The sequence below is a fragment of the Neofelis nebulosa genome, chromosome 2, assembly GCF_028018385.1.
Source record: "Neofelis nebulosa isolate mNeoNeb1 chromosome 2, mNeoNeb1.pri, whole genome shotgun sequence".
NCBI lineage: Eukaryota > Metazoa > Chordata > Mammalia > Carnivora > Felidae > Neofelis > Neofelis nebulosa.
In genome coordinates this window covers 134,079,909-134,102,087 of record NC_080783.1, presented here as the reverse complement: position 1 = coordinate 134,102,087, position 22,179 = coordinate 134,079,909, and the positions used below count along the sequence as shown (strand labels likewise).

The window sequence follows — 22,179 nt, the reverse complement described above, 5'->3', positions numbered from 1 at the left end:
AAGAGCCAAGCTGGCAGAACAGCATGGAAGATTTTTGTGTCTCACATCCATGAAATACAGCCAGACCAACACTAAACCATCCTATACACCTAGAACACTGATTGGAGGATTAACACAACAATCTGCACAACCTGAACCACAGAATTCAGCAGGTACGTGGCATGGAGAGGTGAACTTGGGGCAAGAGAAGACGGCAGAGGGCAGGGAGCCACTTTTGTAGGTAGAGAGAGGACGGAGACTGGCGGGGGGAGGAATAGAATACGAGAAAAGCACCCCTTCCCAAAAGCAGCTGGAGAGAAAGTAGAAAATTGGAAACAGCCGCAGGGACTAAACTACAAAGGGAGAAAGGAGAAAGAAGAGGGTTTAAATTCCATTAAGATAGTAAACAAGGGGAGTGGAAACTCTGCAACTCCACAGCTCGATACCTGGTGGTGCTCTGGTGGGAAGGGTGAATCCCCAGGAACAGAGTGGGGTCCAGGAGGTTCTTGGGCCACATGGGGAAAAGAGGTTCCACTGTTGGAAGGACTTTTGGTAGAGACTGTTGAAGCCACCTGGTCCCAGCAGACCCCAGAAAATGGCCACATTCGCTGGTGCTGGAAACAAGGTCATTAAGGGTGAAGCCTGGTGCCAGATGTGTGTTGTGATTTTCCATAATCCCTGAAAAGCTGCTGCTACACTATCTCGCGAACTTTTTCTGGGGCGGGCTGGCACCTGGCCACAGTCTCGGGGCACTGGCAGCAGCAGGGTCCCACAAGCGTTCCTGGGTGCAGCCGACATTCGGCCATTGATCGGTGAGACCCTCCCACAGAGGGGCGGAACGGGTCAAAGCCGCAGTCCTTCAGAATTAAGGGGCCGGAGAAAACAGCCGCATCTGAGACAAAACTCAGGAGAGAGGTACTGCCTGGGGCTTTGTCACAGACAGTGAAGAAGCAGGGAGTGGACGAAAGCTGAAGACAGAGGACCGGTGCATGATTGCTGATCCGGGAGAACAGACTGGGTAGCTGGCTGGCACCATTTTCACCACTTCCGCGCATGTGCATATGCACCTACGAGCCCCACAACAATCCACCGCAGTAGGCTAGCAGCGCCATCTAGTGGAGAATGGAGCCGTTACACTGAGCCCCACTCAACTGGGCCAACCTTGCTCTTCAAGAACACAAGTCTCACCACCTACTTAGTTTATGGACTATAAAGAGCTACACAGTCAGCCTTCTAGGGGAAAATGAAGTAATTTCAGTCCTATTTCAATCTGTTAGCAGGTACATCTATTCAATTTTTCTTTTTTTTTCACTTTTACACTACTTTTCTTTTTCTTCAATAAAGAGAAAAAATTCATTTTTATATTCAATTTCTATTAAAAACTTTTTCTTTATTTTTTCTTAATTTTTTGTGCTTTTATGTAATTTTTTCAAATTCTATTTTACTTCTATCACTTTATCGTAGTCTACTACAGTGTATTCACTCTTTCAAATTTTCAAACGATTTCCATTTTTTCTCTTTCTCTTTTCTATTCTTTTTCTTGAATATAGAACAAGAAAATATTCATTTTTATTTTTAATTTATATTAAAAATATTTTCCTTTAATTTTTTCTACTATATTCTTTACTTTTGTATAAATTTTTTCAAATTCTATTTTACTTCAATCATCTCATTTTAATCCCCTTCAGTGTATTCATTTTTTGAATTCTCAACTGATTTCCTTTTTTTTTCTTTCCCCCCTTTTTTTTTCTCTAATATGTCAAACCACTGTCAACACCCAGACAAAAACACACCTAGGATCTAGCATCATTTATTAGATTTGTGTGTGTGTGTATTGAATTTTTTAATTTTATTATTTTTTTAATTTTAATTTTTTAATTTTAATTTTTTCTACTTCATTAATTCCTTTTCTCCTTTCAAAATGATGAAACGAAGGAATTCACCCCAAAAGAAAGAGCACGAAGAAATAACAGCCAGGGATTTAACCACCACAGATACAAGCAAGATGTCTGAACCAGAATTTAGAATCACAATAGTAAGAATACTAGCTGGAGTCAAAAATAGATTAGAATCCCTTTCTGCAGAGATAAAAGCAGTAAAAAATAGCCAGAATGAAATTAAAAATGCTATAACTGAACTGCAATCACGGATGGATGCAGCGGCAGCAAGGATGGATGAGGCAGAACAGAGAATCAGTGATATACAGGACAAACTTATAGAGAATAATGAAGCAGAAAACAAGAGGGAGATGAAGGCAAAAAAGCATGATTTAAGAATTAGAGAAATCAGTGACTCATTAAAAAGGAACATCAGAATCATAGGGATCCTAGAAGAGAAAGAGAGAGAAACAGGGGTAGAAGGGTTATGTGAGCAAATCATGACAGAGAAGTTTCCAAACCTGGGGAAAGACACAGACATCAAAATCCAGGAAGCACAGAGGACCCCCATTAGATTCAACAAAAACTGACCATCAACAAGGCATATCATAGTCCAATTCATAAAATACTCAGGCAAGGAGAGAATCATGAAAGCAACAAGGGAAAAAAGTCCCTAACATACAAGGTAAGACAGATCAGGTTTGCAGCAGACTTATCCACAGAAACTTGGCAGGCCAGAGGAGTGGCAGGATATATTCCATGTGCTGAATCATAAAAATATGCAACCAAGAATTCTTTATCCAGCAAGGCTGTCATTCAAAATAGAAGGAGAGATAAAAAGTTTCCCAGACATACAAAAATTAAAGGAGTTTGTGACCACTAAACCAGCCCTACAAGAAATGTTAAGGGGGACTCTCTGAATATTCACATATATAGATGGAGAACCATCTATCATGCTAATGGTCAACAAAAGAAAGCTGGAATAGCCATACTTATATCAGACAATCTAGACTTTAAAATAAAGACTGTATCAAGAGATGCAGAAGGGCACTATATCATAATCAAGGGGTCTATCCACCAAGAAGACCTAACAATTGTAAATATTTATGGGCCAAATGTGCAAGCAACCAAATATATAAAACAATTAATCACAAACATAAAGAAACTCATTGACAGTAATACCATAATAGCAGGAGACTTCAACACCCCACTCACAGCAAGGGACAGATCACCTAATCAAAAAATCAACAAGCAAACAATGGCTTTGAATGACACACTGGACCAGATGGACTTAACAGATATATTCAGAACATTTCATCCTAAAGCAGCAGAATATACATTCTTCTCCAGTGCACATGGAATGTTCTCCAAAATAGACCATATACTGGGACACAAATCAGCCCTTAACAAGTACAAGAAGATCGAGATAATACCATGCATATTTTCAGACCACAATGCTATGAAACTCAAAATCAACCACAAGAAAAAATTTGGAAAGGTAACAAATACTTGGAGACTGAAGAACATCCTACTAAAGAATGAATGGGTTAACCAATCAGTTAAAGAGGAATTTAAAAGGTATATGGAAGTCAATGAAAATGATAACACCACAACCCAAAACCTCTGGGATGCAGCAAATGTGGTCATAAGAGGAAAATATATAGCAATCCAGGCCTTCCTAAAGAAGGAAGAAAGATCTTGGATACACAACCTAACCTTATGCCTTAAGGAGCTGGAGAAAGAACAGCAAATAAAATCTAAAACCAGCAGAAGACAGGAAATAATAAAGATTAGAGCAGAAATTAATGTTATCAAAACCAAAAAAAAAAACAAAAAAAAACCAAACAAAAAACAAAAAAAAACAAAAAAAAACACAGTAGAACAGAATAGGTTAATGAAACCAGAAGCTGATTCTTTGAAAGAAGTATCAAAATTGATAAACCACTAGTCAGTTTGATCAAAAAGAAAAAGGAAAGGATCCAAATAAATAAAATCAAGAATGAGAGAGGAGAGATAACAATGAACACGGCAGAAATACAAACAATAATAAGAGACTATTATGAGCAATTATATATATGCCAATAAAATGGGCCATCTGGAAGAAATGGACAAATTCCTAGAAACATATACACTACCAAAACTGAAACAAGAAGAAATGGAAAATTTGAACAGACCCATAACCAGTAAGGAAATTGAATTAGTAATCAAAAATCTGCCAAAACACAAGAGTCCACGGCCAGATGGCTTTCCAGGGGAATTCTACCAAACAATTAAGGATGAGTTAACACCTATTCTCTTGAAGCTGTTCCAAAAAATAGAAATGGAAGGAAAACTTCCAAACTCTTTCTGTGATGCCAGCATTACCTTGAATCCAAAACCAGACAGAGACCCCACTGAAAAGGAGAACTATAGACCAATTACCCTGATGAACATGGATGCAAAAGTCCTCAACAAGGTATTAGCCAACCAACTCCAACAATACATTTAAAAAATCATTCACCACAACCAAGTGGGATTTATACTTGGGATGCAGGGCTGGTTCAATATCTGCAAAACAATTAACATGATTCATCACATCAATAAAAGAAAGGACAAGAACCATATGATCCTCTCAATAGATGCAGAGAAAGCATTTGACAAAATATAACATCCTTTCTTGATAAAAACCCTCAAGAAAGTAGGGATAGAAGGAGCATACCTCAAGATCATGAGCCATATATGAAGGACCCAACACGAATATCATCCTCAAAGGGGAAAAACTGACAGCTTTCCCCCTAAGGTCAGGAACAAAGCAGGGATGCCCACTCTCCCACTGTTATTCAACTTAGTATTGGAAGTCTTAGCCTCTGCAATCAGACAACACAAAGAAATAAAAGGCATCCAAATCAGCCAGGAGGAGGTCAAACTTTCACTCTTCGCAAATGAAATGATACACTATATGGAAAACCCAAAAGATTCCACAAAATACTGCTAGAATTGAAATCATGAGTTCAGCAATGTTGCAGGATATAAAATCAATGCACAGAAATCGGTTGCATTCCTATACACCAACAATGAAGTGACAGAAAGGGAAAGCAAGTAATTGATCCCATTCACAGTTGCACAAAATAACCATAAAATACCTAGGAATAAATCTAACCAAAGAGGTGGAAAATCTATATGCTGAAAACTATAGACAGCTTATGAAAGAAATTGAAGACACCAAAAAATGGAAAAAGATTCCATGCTCCTGGATAGGAAGAACAAATATTGTTAAAATCTTGATACTACCCAAAGCAATCTACATATTCAATGCAATCTCTATCAAAATAACACCATCATTCTTCACTGGGCTAGAACAAATAATCCTAAAAATGTGTGGAACCAGAAAAGATCCCGAATAGCCAAAGCAATCTTGAAAAAGAAAACCAAAGCAGGAGGCATCACAATCCCAGACTTCAAGCTGTACTAGAAAGCTGTAATCAAAACAGTATGGTACTGGCACATGAACATTCAGATCAATGGAACAGAGTAGAGAACCCAGAAATTGACCCACAAAAGTATGGGCAGCTAATTTCTGACAAAGCAGGAAAGAATATCCAATGGAATAAAGACAGTCTCTTCAGCAAGTGGTGCTGGGAAAACTGGACAGCAACATGCAGAAGAATGAACCTGGACAACTTTCTTGAACCTTGCATAAAAACTAAAAATGGATGAAAGACCTAAATGTAAGACAGGAAGCCATCAAAGTCCTTGAGGAGAAAGCAGGCAAAAACCTGTTTGATCTTGGCCACAGAAACTTCTTACTCAACATATCTCCGGGGGCAAGGGAAACAAAAGCAAAAATGAACTATTGGGACCTCATCAAAATAAAAAGCTTCTGCACAGCGAAGGAAACAATCAGCAAAACTAAAAGGCAACCCACAGAATGGGAGAAGATATTTGCAAATGACATATCAGATAAAGGGTTAGTATCCAAAATCTATAAAAAACCTATCAAACTCAACATCCAAAAAACAAAAAATCCAGTGAAGAAATGGGCAAAAGACATGAATAGACACTTCTCCAAAGAAGACATCCAGATGGCCAACTGACACATGAAATAATGCTTAACATCACTCATCATCAGGCAAATGCAAATCAAAACCACAATGAGATACCACCTTATACCTGTCAGAATGACTAACATTAACAACTAAGGCAACAACAGATGTTGGAAAGGATGCAGAGAAAGAGGATCTCTTTTGAATTGCTGGTGGGAATGCAAGCTGGTGCAGCCACTCTGGAAAAGAGTATGAAGCTTCCTCAAAAAACTAAAAATAGAACTACCCTACGACCCAACAATTGCACTAGTAGGTATTTATCCAAGGGATACAGGTATGCTGTTTCGAAGGGACACATGCACCCCCATGTTTATAGCAGCACTATCAACAGTAGCCAAAGTATGGAAAGAGCCCAAATGTCCATCGAATGGATGAATGGATAAAGAAGATGTGGTATATATATATATACAATGGAGTATTACTCAGCAATCAGAAAGAATGAAATCTTGCCATTTGCAACTCCAAGGATGGAACTGGAGGGTATTATGTTAAGTGAAATTAGTCAGAGAAAGATAAAAATCATATGACTTCAATCATGTGAGGAGTTTAAGAGACAAAACAGATGAACATAAGGAAAGGGAAACAAAAATAATATAAAAACAAGGAGGGGGAAAAAACAGAAGAAACTCATAAATATGGAGAACAAATTGAGGGTTGCTGGAGGAGCTGTGGGAGGGTGGATGGGCTAAATGGGTAACGAATCTACTCCTGAAATCATTGTGGCACCATATAGTAACTAATTTGGATGTAAATTTAAAAATAAATAAATACATAAATAAATAAATAAATAAATAAACAAACAAACTAGTAAAAAATTTTTAAAAAGTATTTAAAAATATAAAATAAATAAATAATAAAAATAAAAAATAATATCTAAAAGCACTATGTCCTTAAATTTTCAACTTTTTTCAACATCTTTTATAGTTCATGTGAGCACCACCCATGTTTCCCCAGAGTTAGAATTCTCTTGATTCCTGCTATCCATTTCTCCTGACCACTTTGGGAAATCTACTTACAAAAGAATAGAAGACTGAACAGGTTTCCAACTCTAAAGGTCCATCAGATATCATCCAGGAAGTTCCCTGACAGCTTATGCAATCAAATGAGTTTGAATCTGTATTTTCATGTTCACATTTCCATTATTACTCTATAGCATAAACAGACATTAATACACTATCATTGGCATTTTCCCCTTTCAATAATTTCTTTTTGTATTGCAGAACTGTAAGTTAAATACAGCAACTGTGATGTGAGTTATTTAGTAAAAGTTTTGTTAACTAAAATTTAAATTAAAAAAATAAATAAAATAATTACACAGGTTTAAAAAAGTTTCAAAAACTAATATTTTGATGTCTGTCTTCTGATACTATTTCTACATTTATATCAACACATATATGTTACATACCAACCTTGTATTGCAAACAAACATGAAGTATTAGAAAATAAAACATATTGACCTAAATTTTCCCATATTAAAAAACATAGGTTTGGAAGTTCATCTTTAAGTGACTATGTGGCACAAATAATGTCAACAGAAATTACATAAATTTCCTATGTCCCAACATAGGTCTTTGTACCTGAAATGATCAGATTTTTTTTCTGTATTCTATAATATAATATTTGTACTATAAAATGGGATAAGTAACTGTTTGAATACATTAATAAATTGTAAGCTTCTAAGATTTTGGTTGTAGAGCTTACACTTAAATATGCCTGGGTATGGGAAGTGTTTAGAGTTCCTTTTATCCCCAAGAGATTCTATAATAAACTTAAATGTTTTGTCATTTTAAACCTATATTTAGAGAGAGTATATATCCCTACAGAAAAAAAATGAATAAAATTAATATAAGTATCTCAAGGCTCAAGTTTTTGTTGGGCTTCTTGGAAAAACTGTATCATTGCTATTCAAACAAAGAATAACATTAAATTGATAATGACATGAACAAAGACACATATAAAAGAGTAGCCTGTAGTTTTAGGAATTTTGAAGTTAATTTCATCAAAACCAGGCACCTAAAAAGACTAATGGTAATACCATTTCAGAAAACAGAAACCCAACAATCAAATGTAAATGTACTTCCTTACAATCTCACGAAAATACCAGCTTAAAAAATCAGTTACACAGTGAAATTCGAAATTGGATAGGCCAGGGTAAAAGAAATACATAGTGAAATATTCTGAAGAAGAAGTAATGGAAAAAGTGTGACTTCCACCACAATCCATTGTACCCACATCCCACTATGGACTGTTCATTCTAATTCTGACCTACTCGGTGGTTGAAAGAAATGCATAAATCGCAGGATCCTAGCCTCGATTTAGCACTGATTCGAAATAACAAATAAATTTGCTTTGAATAACAGAATGTATGTGCATTTCCTTAACAACATTTAATATATTTATATGTGGTGTCTTTTAGGTCTTCACCTGCAAATATCACCCATCTACTTTCTAAGTAACCACAAGTCCCACATTATTGCTCTGTTAAACCAGGGAAACAAAATACAAACTCCCATTACCATTTGATGCAATTATAGTCTCTTAAAACAACTGGATCAATGTGCATGGTGTCCATCAAATAAGTAAAATGATTTACCAAGCGGATTTTTTTATTTTTAATTTTTTCTTTTATTTGAGAGAGATAGTGTGTGCATGAGCAGGGGAGAGGAGTGGAGAGGGAGAGAGAGAGAGAGAGCGAGAGAGAGACAAAGAGAGAGGGAGAGAGAGAGAGAGAATCCTAAGCAGCCACCACGCTCAGCACAGAACCCAACAACATGCTTGATCCCATGATCCTGGGATCATGACCTAAGCAGAAATCAAGAGTCAGCCACTCAACTGACTGAGCCACCCAGGAGCCCCTACCAAGTGGAATTGAAGTGTCACATTGACTATGTCTAAAAATATGTAAAATAAAATTAAAAACTATGGAAATTATTTGGATAAGAATGGCTTAGATGCTACCCAAATACTTTAAGACACCATTTGTACTCCTTATACTCCAAAAATAACTAATTCTACATTTTGTATAGGGTCTTAAAATAAAATCTCTACCTTTAATTTAAATAAGTCATTACTTTTTATTTTTTTTTATTTTATTTTATTTATTTTTTTAATTTTTTTTCAACGTTTTTTATTTATTTTTGGGACAGAGAGAGACAGAGCATGAACGGGGGAGGGGCAGAGAGAGAGGGAGACACAGAATCGGAAACAGGCTCCAGGCTCCGAGCCATCAGCCCAAAGCCTGATGCGGGGCTTGAACTCACGGACCGCGAGATCGTGACCTGGCTGAAGTCGGACGCTTAACCGACTGCGCCACCCAGGCGCCCCAAGTCATTACTTTTTATAAATGACAAATAGACTCATGAGAAAAATAAATCGGTAAATGAAGGTTGAGGAGGCATGGATGTTAATATCAAGTAAGAAAGGTAGAAAGGCCTCAATTAGATGATGTCTGAGCAAAGTCTAGCAAGGCCAAAGAGGCTCCTCTGTCCTGATATTTTGACAGAAGAGCATTCTAAGCAAAAGGAATAACAAGTACAAAGAACCTGATGTAGGAGTTGCCCCAAATGGGAGGAGTTGGAGGAAATGCAAGGAGACAATTATGTCTTCAGCAAAGAAAATAAAAGCAGTCAGAGAAGTAAGGGTGAAGCAGGTTGGAGGCAGGTTGTATCGGTCCTGGGGATGTTCACGGAGTTTAGATTTTATTCTAAGTTAAGATGAAAACCTACTGGAAGTTAAGGGGAAGAGAGGAATAACCTGAATGAGTTCATTTTCCAGACCACTGTGGCTGTTGTGTTGAGAACCGACTACAGAGGGCACTACAGTGGAACAGACTGTGTAGAGAGCAGACAGGAAGCAACTTATCACTCTCGAGGTGTAAAATTTTGTCAATTTTGCTGTTTTGGACTGAGAGATGAAGTACTGGGTCAGATGCTGGATATACTCTGAAAACATAGCAGACAGGGTTGCTGATGGGTTGGATACCAGAGTAGGAGAGAACAAGAGTCAAAGCTACTCAAGCATTTTAGTTTGAACATCATGACTGATTGTTTTGCCATTAGCTGACGTGGGAAAGATGGTGAGAGGAATGGGTTTCAGGAGTTCTGCAATTCAGTTTGGGGCATGCTAATTTTGAGATGACTTAATACATTCCACTGGAAATGGCTAAATAGGCAGTTGGGTATATGAGTCTAGAATTTAGGGAAAATATCTGGGGTAGAAATAAAACTTTGGGGGTGACAGCCTATTAACTTTATTTAAACTGTAATTAATTAATGACACTTATTTTATTTTTTTTTATTTTTTAAAAGTTTATTTATTTTTGAGACAGAGAGAGGACAGAGTATGAACGGGGGAGGGTCAGAGAGAGGGAGACACAGAGTCGGAAGCAGGCTCTAGGCTCTGAGCTGAAATGACACTTATTTTAAAACTCTATTTGATATAACTTTCTGTGAAAGAAATCATTATGACTTAAAAAATGCTTATAATAGGGGCACTTGGGTGGCTCAGTTGGTTAAGCATCGAACTTCAGCTCAGGTCATGATCTTGCAGTCCATGAGTTCGAGCCCCATGTCGGGCTCTGTGCTAACAGTTCAGAGCCTGGAGCCTGCTTCAGATTCTGTGTCCCCCTCTCTCTCTGCTCCTCCCCTACTCATGGTCTAACTCTCTCTGTCTCTCAAAAGTAAATAAACATTAAAAATTGTTTTAAATGCTTATATTAAATATCTTATCCTCTCAATCTAAATAGAGATCTTGGTCCAATATATGAATCCTCAAAGACAACAACACCAACAACAACAAAAAACTACTTATAATTTATGTCCTAAAACATGCTATAATTTGGATAATAACAAGAATGATCACATTTAAGGTTTAAAAATGTCAGGCTCATCTTTGTCTTTTAACAAATTTTCTAAATATGTACACACATTTTGTTTAATGTATCCCCTTATAAAATAGGAAGATAATTCACTCATATATCTTTCAAGTTCATAATGGCCATAACTCTGTATCAAGTGTGACTGTACTAATTATCTTGGAGAACTTCAGGTGACTTTACAGTGAGGGGGCTATTCCAGAAATAGCATCAAGGCCCCAGTTCTCAGGTTGTCAGAAGACCCAATGGTTGCAGCCAAGTGGAACCAGCTAATATTGATAAATATCAAAGTATATACTGGCTTTGCCAACTTAGCCACCTCCTTGTATTTTTTTAATTAGTCACATGATTCTGTGCTATGCAGAAAAATCTATCCATACGGTCTTCTGTTATGTGGCCCTAGTCCATTGTCCTAACCACAGCACTCTCCTGATAACACACATGCCCCATGAGAATAGACACTGGCATGCTATCCTTGTAGTCAGGGCATTTAACACAGTGCCCAGTGATTGCACATAGAAGTGAGTCATTTAATTTTCACGGTTATTGAACACCTTAACCCTGAACTTTCTTGTATCATAAAAAGCTTCTATGAAAATTGAAAGCAGAAATAATATCACAACTCTGAGGATGGCAAAGGAAAGAAGAAATGCCAGCTGAGAGGGTGATACTTAAAAAGTTTGGCATTTCTGATTTACAGTGGCCAAACCGATTAAAATGTTTATTATAAAACTAAAATAAAAGTTTCAATACAAGCATTTGACTTTAATGTTGAGAAAAGCAATATTTGCTAGTATTTAGTTTATTACATGCTATGGAGAGGAGGATTAGAAAAAAGCATTATCTATATTACAATCAGCTGATCTATCAAATCAGTTTTTGCAGAGTCATTATTGTTGGGTAATTGAATATTTATCAAATGATCTGTACATAGCAGATAAATAACCTTTTACTTGACTTCCAGTACCCTGTTATACAAGCCAGACACATTCCCATTTTTGTGTGTATTTAATTTCTTGTTACAGAAGATCCATAAGCCCTTGGATGTGCATCAAAATTATCTGTGGAGCTTTATAAAACACCTATGTTTGGAATCCATACAAAATAAATCAAAATCCACAGGGATGGGACTACAAGTGATTGTGATTATCAAGCCCTGTCTTCTTGACTTTAGTAAAATCCCTTGCTTGTGAGGTCATTAATTCATATGATAAACATTTATTGGCCATCTATTATGCTCCAGGTTTAATGCTAGAAGCCAGAGTTTCTTACATAGATGAAAAAGATTCATTCCCTGTTTTCATTTTATCATCAAAAATATTCCGTGATTAGCATTCAACTTTGGAGTAAGTGTAATGGTGTAGCATGCTTTAGGATGCTTTGCAAGGCCAACTACCTCAGTCTGCATGGTGGAGGAGAGTTATTTCTTTAAGAGATAATTTCTAAATCCTAAGCAAAAAGCAATGGTAAGCAGTTTGGGAGAGTATGTAAGGTGGAAATCATAGCTTGCTTGGAGGCAAAACAGAGACTGACATTTTCAGGAAACCACAACAATATCAGCACTAATCTGTTCAATATACTTTTGTAGACACTGGCAATAATTAATATATATAACCTTATATATATCTATCTCAGGTTGTTAGTTAGGCTATTAAAGAGCAATTCATTAGAGCCTGACCAACACTTTTCACTTCATTCAACAAAGATTTATCAGATGCTAACTGTGACAGGCTCTGTTCCGTGTGCTTGGGACACACTAAATAAAATAGACAAAGACACCTATCCTAATGATTTTAGGACTATGGAATGGATAAGAACAGAATACAAAAAATATATAATATTCTTCCAAATTATCCAAAATCTATTGTATCCAAATAGATGTAACCACTATTAATCTTACTAGGCACTTGAAACTTTATGTACTCCTTGCTTAAAGATGATACACATAATATAATAATTATAATACATGCATAATATGCAAATTACTTTCTAACCTGAAGAATGAGTGAACTAAAATAATCATGAAGCAATAAATATAGATAGGCTATTCTTTACAATAGTTACTAAGCAAAATCAGAAATTCCTAATAGCATACAAAACCGAGATAAAAGTTTCAAAATAAACATATGACAAGAATTTTCCCAATTATTACCTTAACAGATTGATACCACTCTTGGATTAAACTGTTTTGTTCACCAGCAAACAGTGAAATGATGATTTATATTGATGTCAAAGCAACAGTACCACTTCATATGGTGTTTCTTTCAGAAAGGAAACTACAATTTTAGAGGTATTCTAGTGAATCAGTAACTTCAAATATGTAGAAGCAACCTTGGAGAGAATGTGGAAAAGTGTTCTTCAAATAAGGAAAGCTAGAGAGACATCCCAAGTCTTTGACTTACAGAGAAGTAAAGAAAGAGAAGATCTAATTACTGCTGACACGACATGAGGAAGTCACTTCACACCACTGTAATTTAACTAGATTTAACCTTGTTCCAGTCCACTGGGCAATGTAAGAAAGATAATTAATAATCTAAATAGTGACAATATTACATACTGTGCATTCTGGCATCTTGGCAGACACTGGGGACAGAAATAAAACTAAATCATAGTCATTACCCCTCAGCAACTCCTTACAGAAGGCTAACATATAAATGAGTAATTTTTAAAATAATGACCTTCTTTTGCAAATTATGTATCTTTTAGTTACATTCTTCCAGTCAATTACACTCCAAACAGCTTTTAGATAATCAGATCTGACACTTGTATAGTGAAGGTAATAAGCATACTACCATATACGTGTGTCCACGTATACTACCATATATGTGGAATAAGACCTGTTGTTCCTTGTGATGGATACTGATTGGAACAGGAAGCAATTTGTAAGTGTCCTTATTACTTAATGAAACCAAGCCAACCACAGTCTGAACCTTGAATGCTAACAGACACAGCTGTCAACTTCTCCTTAAATAAGTCAAAGGAAGCAAAGTAACATTTGTTGGTTTCCAGCAACAGCCCTTTTTGTTCTCCACCATCATTAGGGCTTAGGTTTATTCTTGAAAGAGTGGTATGGCCTCCACCACTGAACTTTAATGCAGGCTGAAGAGCTACCTGAATTATAACATCACTTTATGCCAAATCCTCTTTATATTCCTCCTTGGTGGCAAATTATGCACACAATTGCCATGACGCTTACTGTCGTGCAGCTGCATGATTTTGTGCATTAATATTAGGCCCCTGGGCACTATAACCATAAGTCAGGGATGCTGTGTGCAAACATTAGAACACACCATGAAGTAAGCATGGACAAATGATCAAAAGCACGGGCTCTGGAGCAAGACTGTCTAGGTTCACATCCTGGGTCTATCACATAGGAGCTGTGTGACATCCGGCACGATAATTAACTTCTCTGTTTTTCAGTTCCTTCATGGATAAAATGGATATTTTAATATTAGCTTACTTCCAGGGCAGTTATCAAAAAGAAATGAGATTCTATATGAAATGTGCTGACAACAGGACCTGGTATGTAATAAGCATGCATTTAGTGTTACGTGGAGATATCAAATCTGATCTAAATCTTGAAGTAGAAGACATTTGCTAGGTGGAGGAGAAAAGAACAGATATTCCAGGGAAGGAGAATAGCACATTCTAAGCCAGAGGAGAATAAAGGCAAGAGATTTAAGATGGCTGAAGTGCAGGGTAAATGGGGGCAGGTTTGTGGCAGGTGGGAAATGGCTATTCATGAGCCTGGACGTACAGAGGGGTCCCATCGTGAAGGGCGCTCTATATCATGCCAAACCATTTGGACAACACATTTATCTTCAAAACCAGTGAAATATTTTGAAGACTCATCAGCATTCAAAAAGAAGAGTGACAGCTCATAGGTTGTGCACCACTGTCAGACTCAAAGAGAGAGGTCAGAGAAAATACCACTTGAATACACACGGCTCTTCTTTCTCTTCAGAGCTAAGAGCACGAAGTGCAAAAGTGCTTTAGAGTTTCTTATTAGCTTTGTCAGGAATTGCAACCACTGCTCTTTCTGGCAGTCATCCTTTGGGAAGTTGTTTGTGAACAGCTGAGTGAGGAAGGAAAGCCAACCACCTCACACAGTGGAAGGTTCACGCCTGTAAGCCCGGATGCCAGTTTACCAGTCAGACAGAGGAAGGAAGCTTCCACTGACACTCTATGCGCTCAAGTTCTATGAATAGGGACCTTCATTTGCCTGTACAGTACAGGGCCATTCAAGAGCAATTAAATTTGTTTAAAATAAGAAAGAAATGCTTTTTAAGGAAAAAAAGAAGGTTTGAAGGGATTGTAAAAGTTGATTGTGCTAAAGCACTTTTACGCAGGTTTGTTTTAGTTCTCAATTGTCAAGTCGTATTTAAGCTGGTCTCTTACTCTGAAATATGATAACCTTTCTTTTCTCTGAGTTCTTTCTCCTAAATTAATAGCACTGTCTCTAATTCCATGCGCAGCAAGCGAAGAGTTTATTTTACCAGATAACAGTAGGTCTGGTGATCAGCCAATGTCTAAAGAACCACTAGCCAAGTCAGTAGTAGGCCAAAGACTGCAACCGATAGATACTACTCGCTAAATCACTTTAAAATCAACTTTCATCTTTACCGGCTAGTATTATTCAGGTTGAGTTTGGAGACAACGGAAAATAGGGGGGAAAAGCCTATAAAAATAAAATCACATTAGGGTTTTGCAAGAAAAAGAAATACATATGTCAGACGCATTATAATAAAGAAGGCTAAAACTAAACTTTATGAAAAAAACTAAAACTTTATGTTCTGAATTAAACTGCAAGAGATGTTGGAAGAAGAAAGTCCAAATTTTGGAAAGTCATTATAGTATACCAAAAGCTACACTGAAATCTACATTTAAAGTGAGAGAATTTAGGGAACACTGCAACTTTTTCATACCATCTGTGTATACCTCTCTTTCTTCTTTGCTAAGGGACAAAACTTCAATGGTCTAAAACAAAGTTTGGTTTCCTCTCACCACTCCCAACTCAGGTCACATTTCCCCAGTATCAAATGAGGGAAGTGGAGGAGAAAAAGCAGAAATGCAGATCAGCTCTCAGCCCCCACTCTGCAGTTGCCTTGAATTCCTAATGATTACACCAACTGCCTCTAATTATTTCTCCAAAGGTAGGAGGAAAAGAAAAGTATGTTTAGGATACAATAGAATTCTGGCTTTTGAATACCTAAGTATAATCATTAAAAATGATATAAAGTGATGGGGAGAGCTCAGTACTTATAAGAACCCTGTATTCATACAAATTGTTAGAGTTGATCATGAATATAAATATTTAGCTTCCACAGTATCTTCTTCAGGACGCTAAGGACATGTACTGCTTTTTCCCTAAAGATAGGAAAACTCTTCATTTGATGGAAAAACTAGCCCTACCATTATTATTGCCAGCACAACAAATATTGTGGCAACCTTTTAAGAGTGTCTACTTCTCTGTAGATTAACTGTCCATTTATTCATGAGATATAAGTTGTTTACGTAGTCTCAGATGGTTTAACAATCCAAAAGGAAAATTAATTAGAATTTGCACTACTAAGTGCTCTCCTATTTTTCCCCAATGTTTGCCACTTGTTCAGAAAAAGATTATTATACAAGCAAGTCATAGCAAGTAATAATCAATTCATTATCTGATTTAGTAATAAAACCCTATATATATATTTATATATAATATATACATAATATATATAATATATATACATAATATATAATAAAGCCAATCTATAAGAAACTTGAAAGACACAGAAATTTGACAGTATTTGCAATAAATATAGAGATATATTATTAAATATATTATTTGAAATGCCTGGTCCTCCATTAACAACTTTAGAGTGGATAAAAAATTCACATTCCTAATCCAGCAACGAATGTACACAAAAGATATTTTACAAACTATTATGCTTTCTACTCTGATACCAATAATCTTACAGAATCACATAATCAGGTATATTAACAATACAAATTATCAAAAATTACCTTCCTCCAAACTTAAGAAACTGAGAAATTTTTAAATGCATTCTATAACTCAATTTCCTGATTTTCTTCAATTTCTTTAATTGAATCCACCTTCTCACTAAATCTAAACTCCAATACGTTCGTTTAAGCAATATTTGGTCGTTCCATAGAGTCTCAGATCACTGTTATTTTGAGATATTTTTGTCACTATTGCTGACCTTCACTCTACTTACTTAGAAAAACACTGAATATTATAAAATGTTTTTTTTATTTTTTATGAAAAAGAGCATTCAGCTAATAACTTTTCTATGATTTAGTTTCCTCATTAGTAAAGCAAGAAGGGAGTAAAGAGAAACAATCTCTACAGTAATGTCTATCTCTAGCATTCTCTTTTAAAAAATCTTATCTAAACACCTTTTCTTCCCTTGAAAAATTCATCTTTTTATGACACACTCTCAACCAAGCTTGATTTGAGTTCATTCATTATCAGTAAATACACAATGCTTCAATAAATTAAGCAGAGTGAAGAGAGTTTTTTCAGAAAAAAAGCAAATTTCTAGAAAAGAAAGGTGACTACTTAGTTTAGGGAGTTTTTTGTTTGTTATTGGGGGTTTCTTTTGGTCAGAAACCTACCCAAAAATCTGAAAAGAGATTCATGTTTGCCTTGCTATATTTTAGGGATAACTTAACTTGAATAATATGCTCCTTCTATGTTACTCACCCTGAAGTGAACATAGAACCCAAAAAATTAATTAAATAAATTGTAAGCAATCATACTACCTAGGTGTATATATTTCTCATTTTCACTTCACAATTGTCTTAACAAATATGAAAATACCTCTTACAGAGTAATTTTTATAAAGTAGAGACTCGGGTGTTTATTATGAAGTAAATTGTCACTTAAGAGATTAACAAACTTAATTTCAAAACTAATAGACAATTTTGTGATGGTGTCCATGTTTAATTGAATATACATGTGCCCCTTAATCTGTGTAAAACAAGCAGGAAGATGCTTCTCATAAGACACCTAATTTTCTTTATTGTTTCTCTATTATAGACTTTGTCAATTTTTATTTAAAAAACAAGAGGAAAGACAATATAAATAATCCTAGCAGGCACTGCATGTATTGTCAGAAGTATATCTGATCTTTTAACTGATTTCTGATTAAGTAGCCACAGTGGCAAACTTGATCTCTTTACAAAGTTGGATTAGCACACACCCTGGAAGCCAGCACCATTTCACCTGCTGATCCTGGGCACTCAAAACACTCCAGGAAAGCTCACTAGCAATTGTTAACTAGCTTTGAAAGTCCTTTATAAAATTAATCAACTTTTTGCAAGGCACAGTATTGGCTTAACCACCAAAGTTTGAATACCATTTTAATTAGTGAAAATGATTCAATTACATACTATTTTTCTCAGTATTCAATTATAGCTTAACCCTTTTTTAAACCCTTAACACCATCACTCTTAACACAATCACAGCATAGTCACTATAAATTCCAGGTAAATCTCAGGTCCTATCTATGATAAACAATGGCCTAATTGATAAAGAAATCCATAAATTTCTGAGATAAAACATTTATGTCAACCACAGGAAAATATATGAGACATAAAATTGAAGTTGATGCAAGTGAATATATTATAAAAATAACACTCTTATATTAAATCATAATAAATGCTAAAAATCTTTAATAAGCATGTGAAAGATGACCAAGTTACAGAGTTTGGATTTGCAAAGTAAAATAATATGATTCTGTATGAGATTATAAATTTTCTTTTAATCCATTCACTCCAAAAACTATTCTTTGTAAGGTAGATGCTTTAGGATCCTAACTATACTTTCTTTAGAGTCTAATTTATTGGCAACCCAGAAATTTTTAAGGCTTTAATGTTTTAAATCCAAGAAATGCAAATTTTAGATGAAAATAGGCTGTTTTAAATTACCTTTTGATTTAGCAACCAAATCGCACCATTTCATCTCAGTAACATCAATAAGTTATAGCATATAATACCTTTATTTAGAAACTGGAATGAAATAATATTCATTGTTACTTCAATTGCAAATCTGATGGCTAGTATAAGAACTGGACACTGGGTTTATATTTCCCTTGTGTGATGATTCAGACCAATGTTTCCTTTTTAAACATTAGGATACTATTACTTCCTTTATGAAGTTTATTAAGTGGCAAAATGCCTTCAAGAGTACATTTGTAAATATGTAGCTTCCCACTAGGTAGTAAGCACCTAGCAACTTGATGACACAAATACCAAATCCTACAGTATGACTATACACTCTTGTAACTTTTGAGACATTTCATCAGAAATGACAAATAAAAACAACACATGATCCTTAAACTTTGCTATTTCTCACATTACTTGGTCTTATAATAATAGTAAAGGTTCTTTTTCCACCATTTACTTGACACGGAACTGAAATGTTTATTTAAAAGTGCTTCACATCTGAAGCTAGATTGAAAAGAGCCAATTTATGCAACACAAGTGTAAAAATTTGATCTTTCTAATATCCTTAGAGCTTTAAGGAAGGCCAAATGTGGAAAATAAGACAGAAATATCTTCAGTGAAATAATCCTTGAATGCCTACAATGGTGTCTCCTGAGTTTATATTTCATCTGTCTTCATTGAAGAAACTCTTGGTTTCTATATTTTTAAATTCAGAGCTGCCATTATGGTACATTTGTCCATATGTGTGTGTAACAAGTTGAAAAAGAAGGAGTATATCTGTTCTTTCTTAATCGAGTGTCCTTTTCCAGAATCACTGTAGTCAGAAGGATTTTAAGAGGCCTATGTGCTGAGGCAGATGCTAAATTCCAAATAAATTCCAAATAAATTCCAAATAAAACCAGCAGAGGGCAGAACAGCGAACAGAAATGACCAACCCAGCTGGTGACCAGGTACCAAAGGTAAAAAGCAAACTTTTGATGGATTCCACTCTCAAAGACTCTATTTATCCTTAAAAATGTTTAAATGAATGCATCAGAATAATTAGCATAACTCGTATCAAAATTTAAGCACAGTCCTAACGAGGCTCTGGCTGTATTTACCAGTTAAAGTCAAGCAGAAGAATAATCAACCACAGCCTGCCACTCAGGAAGGTGAACACCACTAAGCTTGGGGAAGGAACACAGACCTGGTGTGCCAGAGTTCGGCCTCCGGGAGCGCTAATTCCCATTAAGGAGAGCTCAGATCTTGGCATCTACCAGGGCCAGACTCAGGTTTCTGCTAAAGCCTGCGCATTTGGGGTTGACAACTTCTTTCTCCCTCGGCCAATCCTCGCCACCCTTCTTCCTACCCCCCACTTCTCTGTGCACTCCTGACAAAGCTTGCTTTTCTACTCTAAGCTGTTCGGGCTCTGTTAACTCCAAAGGCGTTTGCCCGCCAGTCGTGTCTACAGCACCTAACGGACCGCTCCAGCCAGATGCCTTTGCGGGAAAGGGCGGGGGAAGGGGAGGGAGGAGGCGGAGGGGAGGAGTGAAGTCGCTCTCCCTCCTTGGGTACTGACAGGGCTGCAGTCTTCCGAGCAGGTCTGGTCATTGAATATTTGGTGGTGCCACGTAGGAACTTTTCCTTACCTCTCCCCTCCCACCCCATCCCAGGCCCCCTCCTCTTCCCTCCCAATCCCTGTTCCTCCTCTCCCACCCCATTTGCTTGGCGAGTTTCATCATTCTCCAAGAGAACTGCGAGTCCAACCTGCAAGAAGAAGTGGGGGGGGGGGGGGCGAGGTGGGGGTCAAAGTGGAGAGGAGTGGACTGAGATTCAGGGATAAGTGTTCCCCCCCATCTTCAACCCGTTCTTTACAACCTGCCAATTTTTTTCCCACTTAAAATCTCTCCAAAACGCCACACACACCCACACCCACACCCACCCACCCACCAACACACACACACGGTGTTCTCAGTCTTCTAGATTCATCACCTCTGCTTTCTCTTACATCCCTAAAAGTAAAAGAGCCTGTTTCTCACTTTGTTCCACACAAAGAACTTTATCAAGGTTCATTTTATACCCTTTCTCTATATTCCAGCTCACCCTTAAAGAGATACTTCCATTAGTTAGAATCTGAAGAAACCAGAAGATGTGTTCCAAGGGCAATCTAGGGACTAGTCCTCAAACAAAAGCTCTGCACAACTGCCCTTGTGTTCAAGGTAATATTTTTCCTCTTTTCAAAGACGCTGGAAAGTGGTGAAGGGCATTTCAGCAGGCTCTGTGCTGACAGATCTTTTTTCCTGCTACCTCTTCTCCCATTACTGTCCCGCCTACATCCATCTCTCTCTCCAGCCTTCACTTCAACCTGGTGGCAGCTACAATCTGGATTTTATTTAGGAGAATTGTTTTTTTTGGGGGGGGGGGAGGGCTTGCGAGGGTGGGGGGAGGAATGGCGGGGGAGGAAGGGTGAAGAGGGGGAGGGGCACAGAATGACAAAGACCGACGGCAATCTCCCACCTCCCCAAAACCACTTTTTTCTTACCTCCTCTGACCTCACTAGCCTGGAAGAGGAAAGTCAGTGCGAGGGTTGTTATGGTGAAATTCCAGAGCCACCGTTTCGTTTTCCACCTAGAGGACCACAGCTCCATCTCCGAGCCCCGCACTCAACCGTGAACTCAGCCCTCGAAATTGCGATTGCAGACCAACTTCTTCCCTTCCCAGGTATCGTCGGGGATGTTTGCTACACAGCCATTGAGGAGGGAGAGGGGGGAAAAGTCAAAGGGCTTTTTCTTTAAAATTCGATGGTTGGCCTCCTTCCTGTGTCTCGCCCCCTCCTCTCCCTCTCGGTTGGCCCCGCCGGCCGGGACCCTCCGATCCGTCCTCCGCGGGGCCCTGCCTTCAGACTGAAGGCAGATAAGGGGCTTCAACCGAAAATCTGAGAGGACTGCGTGCCCCTAAAGGCTTCATGCCGTCAGTGGGCCGGACGAGAGGCTCCGGGCAGCCCCCTCCTCCGCCCACTCCCCTCCCGCGCCCCCCTTACCCCGAGCGAAACTGACAAGCCGGTTGAGGGTCAGACCCAATCACACGCCTCTCGGACGGCCCCGAGCCCGCCCCCCTCTCCTCCAGCCCAAGAATCAGGACTCCTGGCAAGCCCAGCCCACCAACCACCCCCCATCTCCCGTCGCCTCTCCTCCCTCCTCTCCTACCCAAATCCCAGAGAAGAAATGGGAGGGAGTTACGCGGGACGCGTGCTTGGCTCCAGCACTTTGGGAATGAAAGGAATTGCAGGAGAGCCCCGGAGCCCACAGAGTTTTCAAGGAGCTTCTGTATTCAATAAAAACAGCTACTTGTCTACTTGCACCCGTCTGTTAGCCTCTCGTTCGTCGGCGGGGGAGGGGAGGAGCCCAGCGTCTGATTTGCCACACCGCTGGAGTTC

The 22,179-nt window shown here is 37.7% G+C and overlaps 1 protein-coding gene and 1 pseudogene across 9 annotated transcripts in view; both read right to left on the bottom strand.

Annotated features, from left to right (window-relative positions):
• COL11A1 (collagen type XI alpha 1 chain) overlaps positions 1 to 21,881 on the bottom strand; it is a 220,750-nt gene extending 198,869 nt beyond the window's left edge. For 5 of the 9 annotated variants that reach the window (XM_058716376.1, XM_058716372.1, XM_058716377.1 and 2 more), the window contains exon 1: positions 21,286 to 21,750. In XM_058716376.1, the coding sequence (XP_058572359.1) occupies positions 21,286 to 21,391 (106 nt within the window). In that variant the 5' untranslated portion in view covers positions 21,392 to 21,750. Of the gene's footprint in view, positions 1 to 21,285; positions 21,751 to 21,783 lie in introns of those variants that run through there. The other 4 variants (XM_058716375.1, XM_058716379.1, XM_058716378.1 and 1 more) reach the window with 2 other exon arrangements.
• LOC131493943 (superoxide dismutase [Mn], mitochondrial-like) lies at positions 13,495 to 14,319 on the bottom strand (annotated as a pseudogene).
• Positions 21,882 to 22,179: the final 298 nt, after the last annotated feature.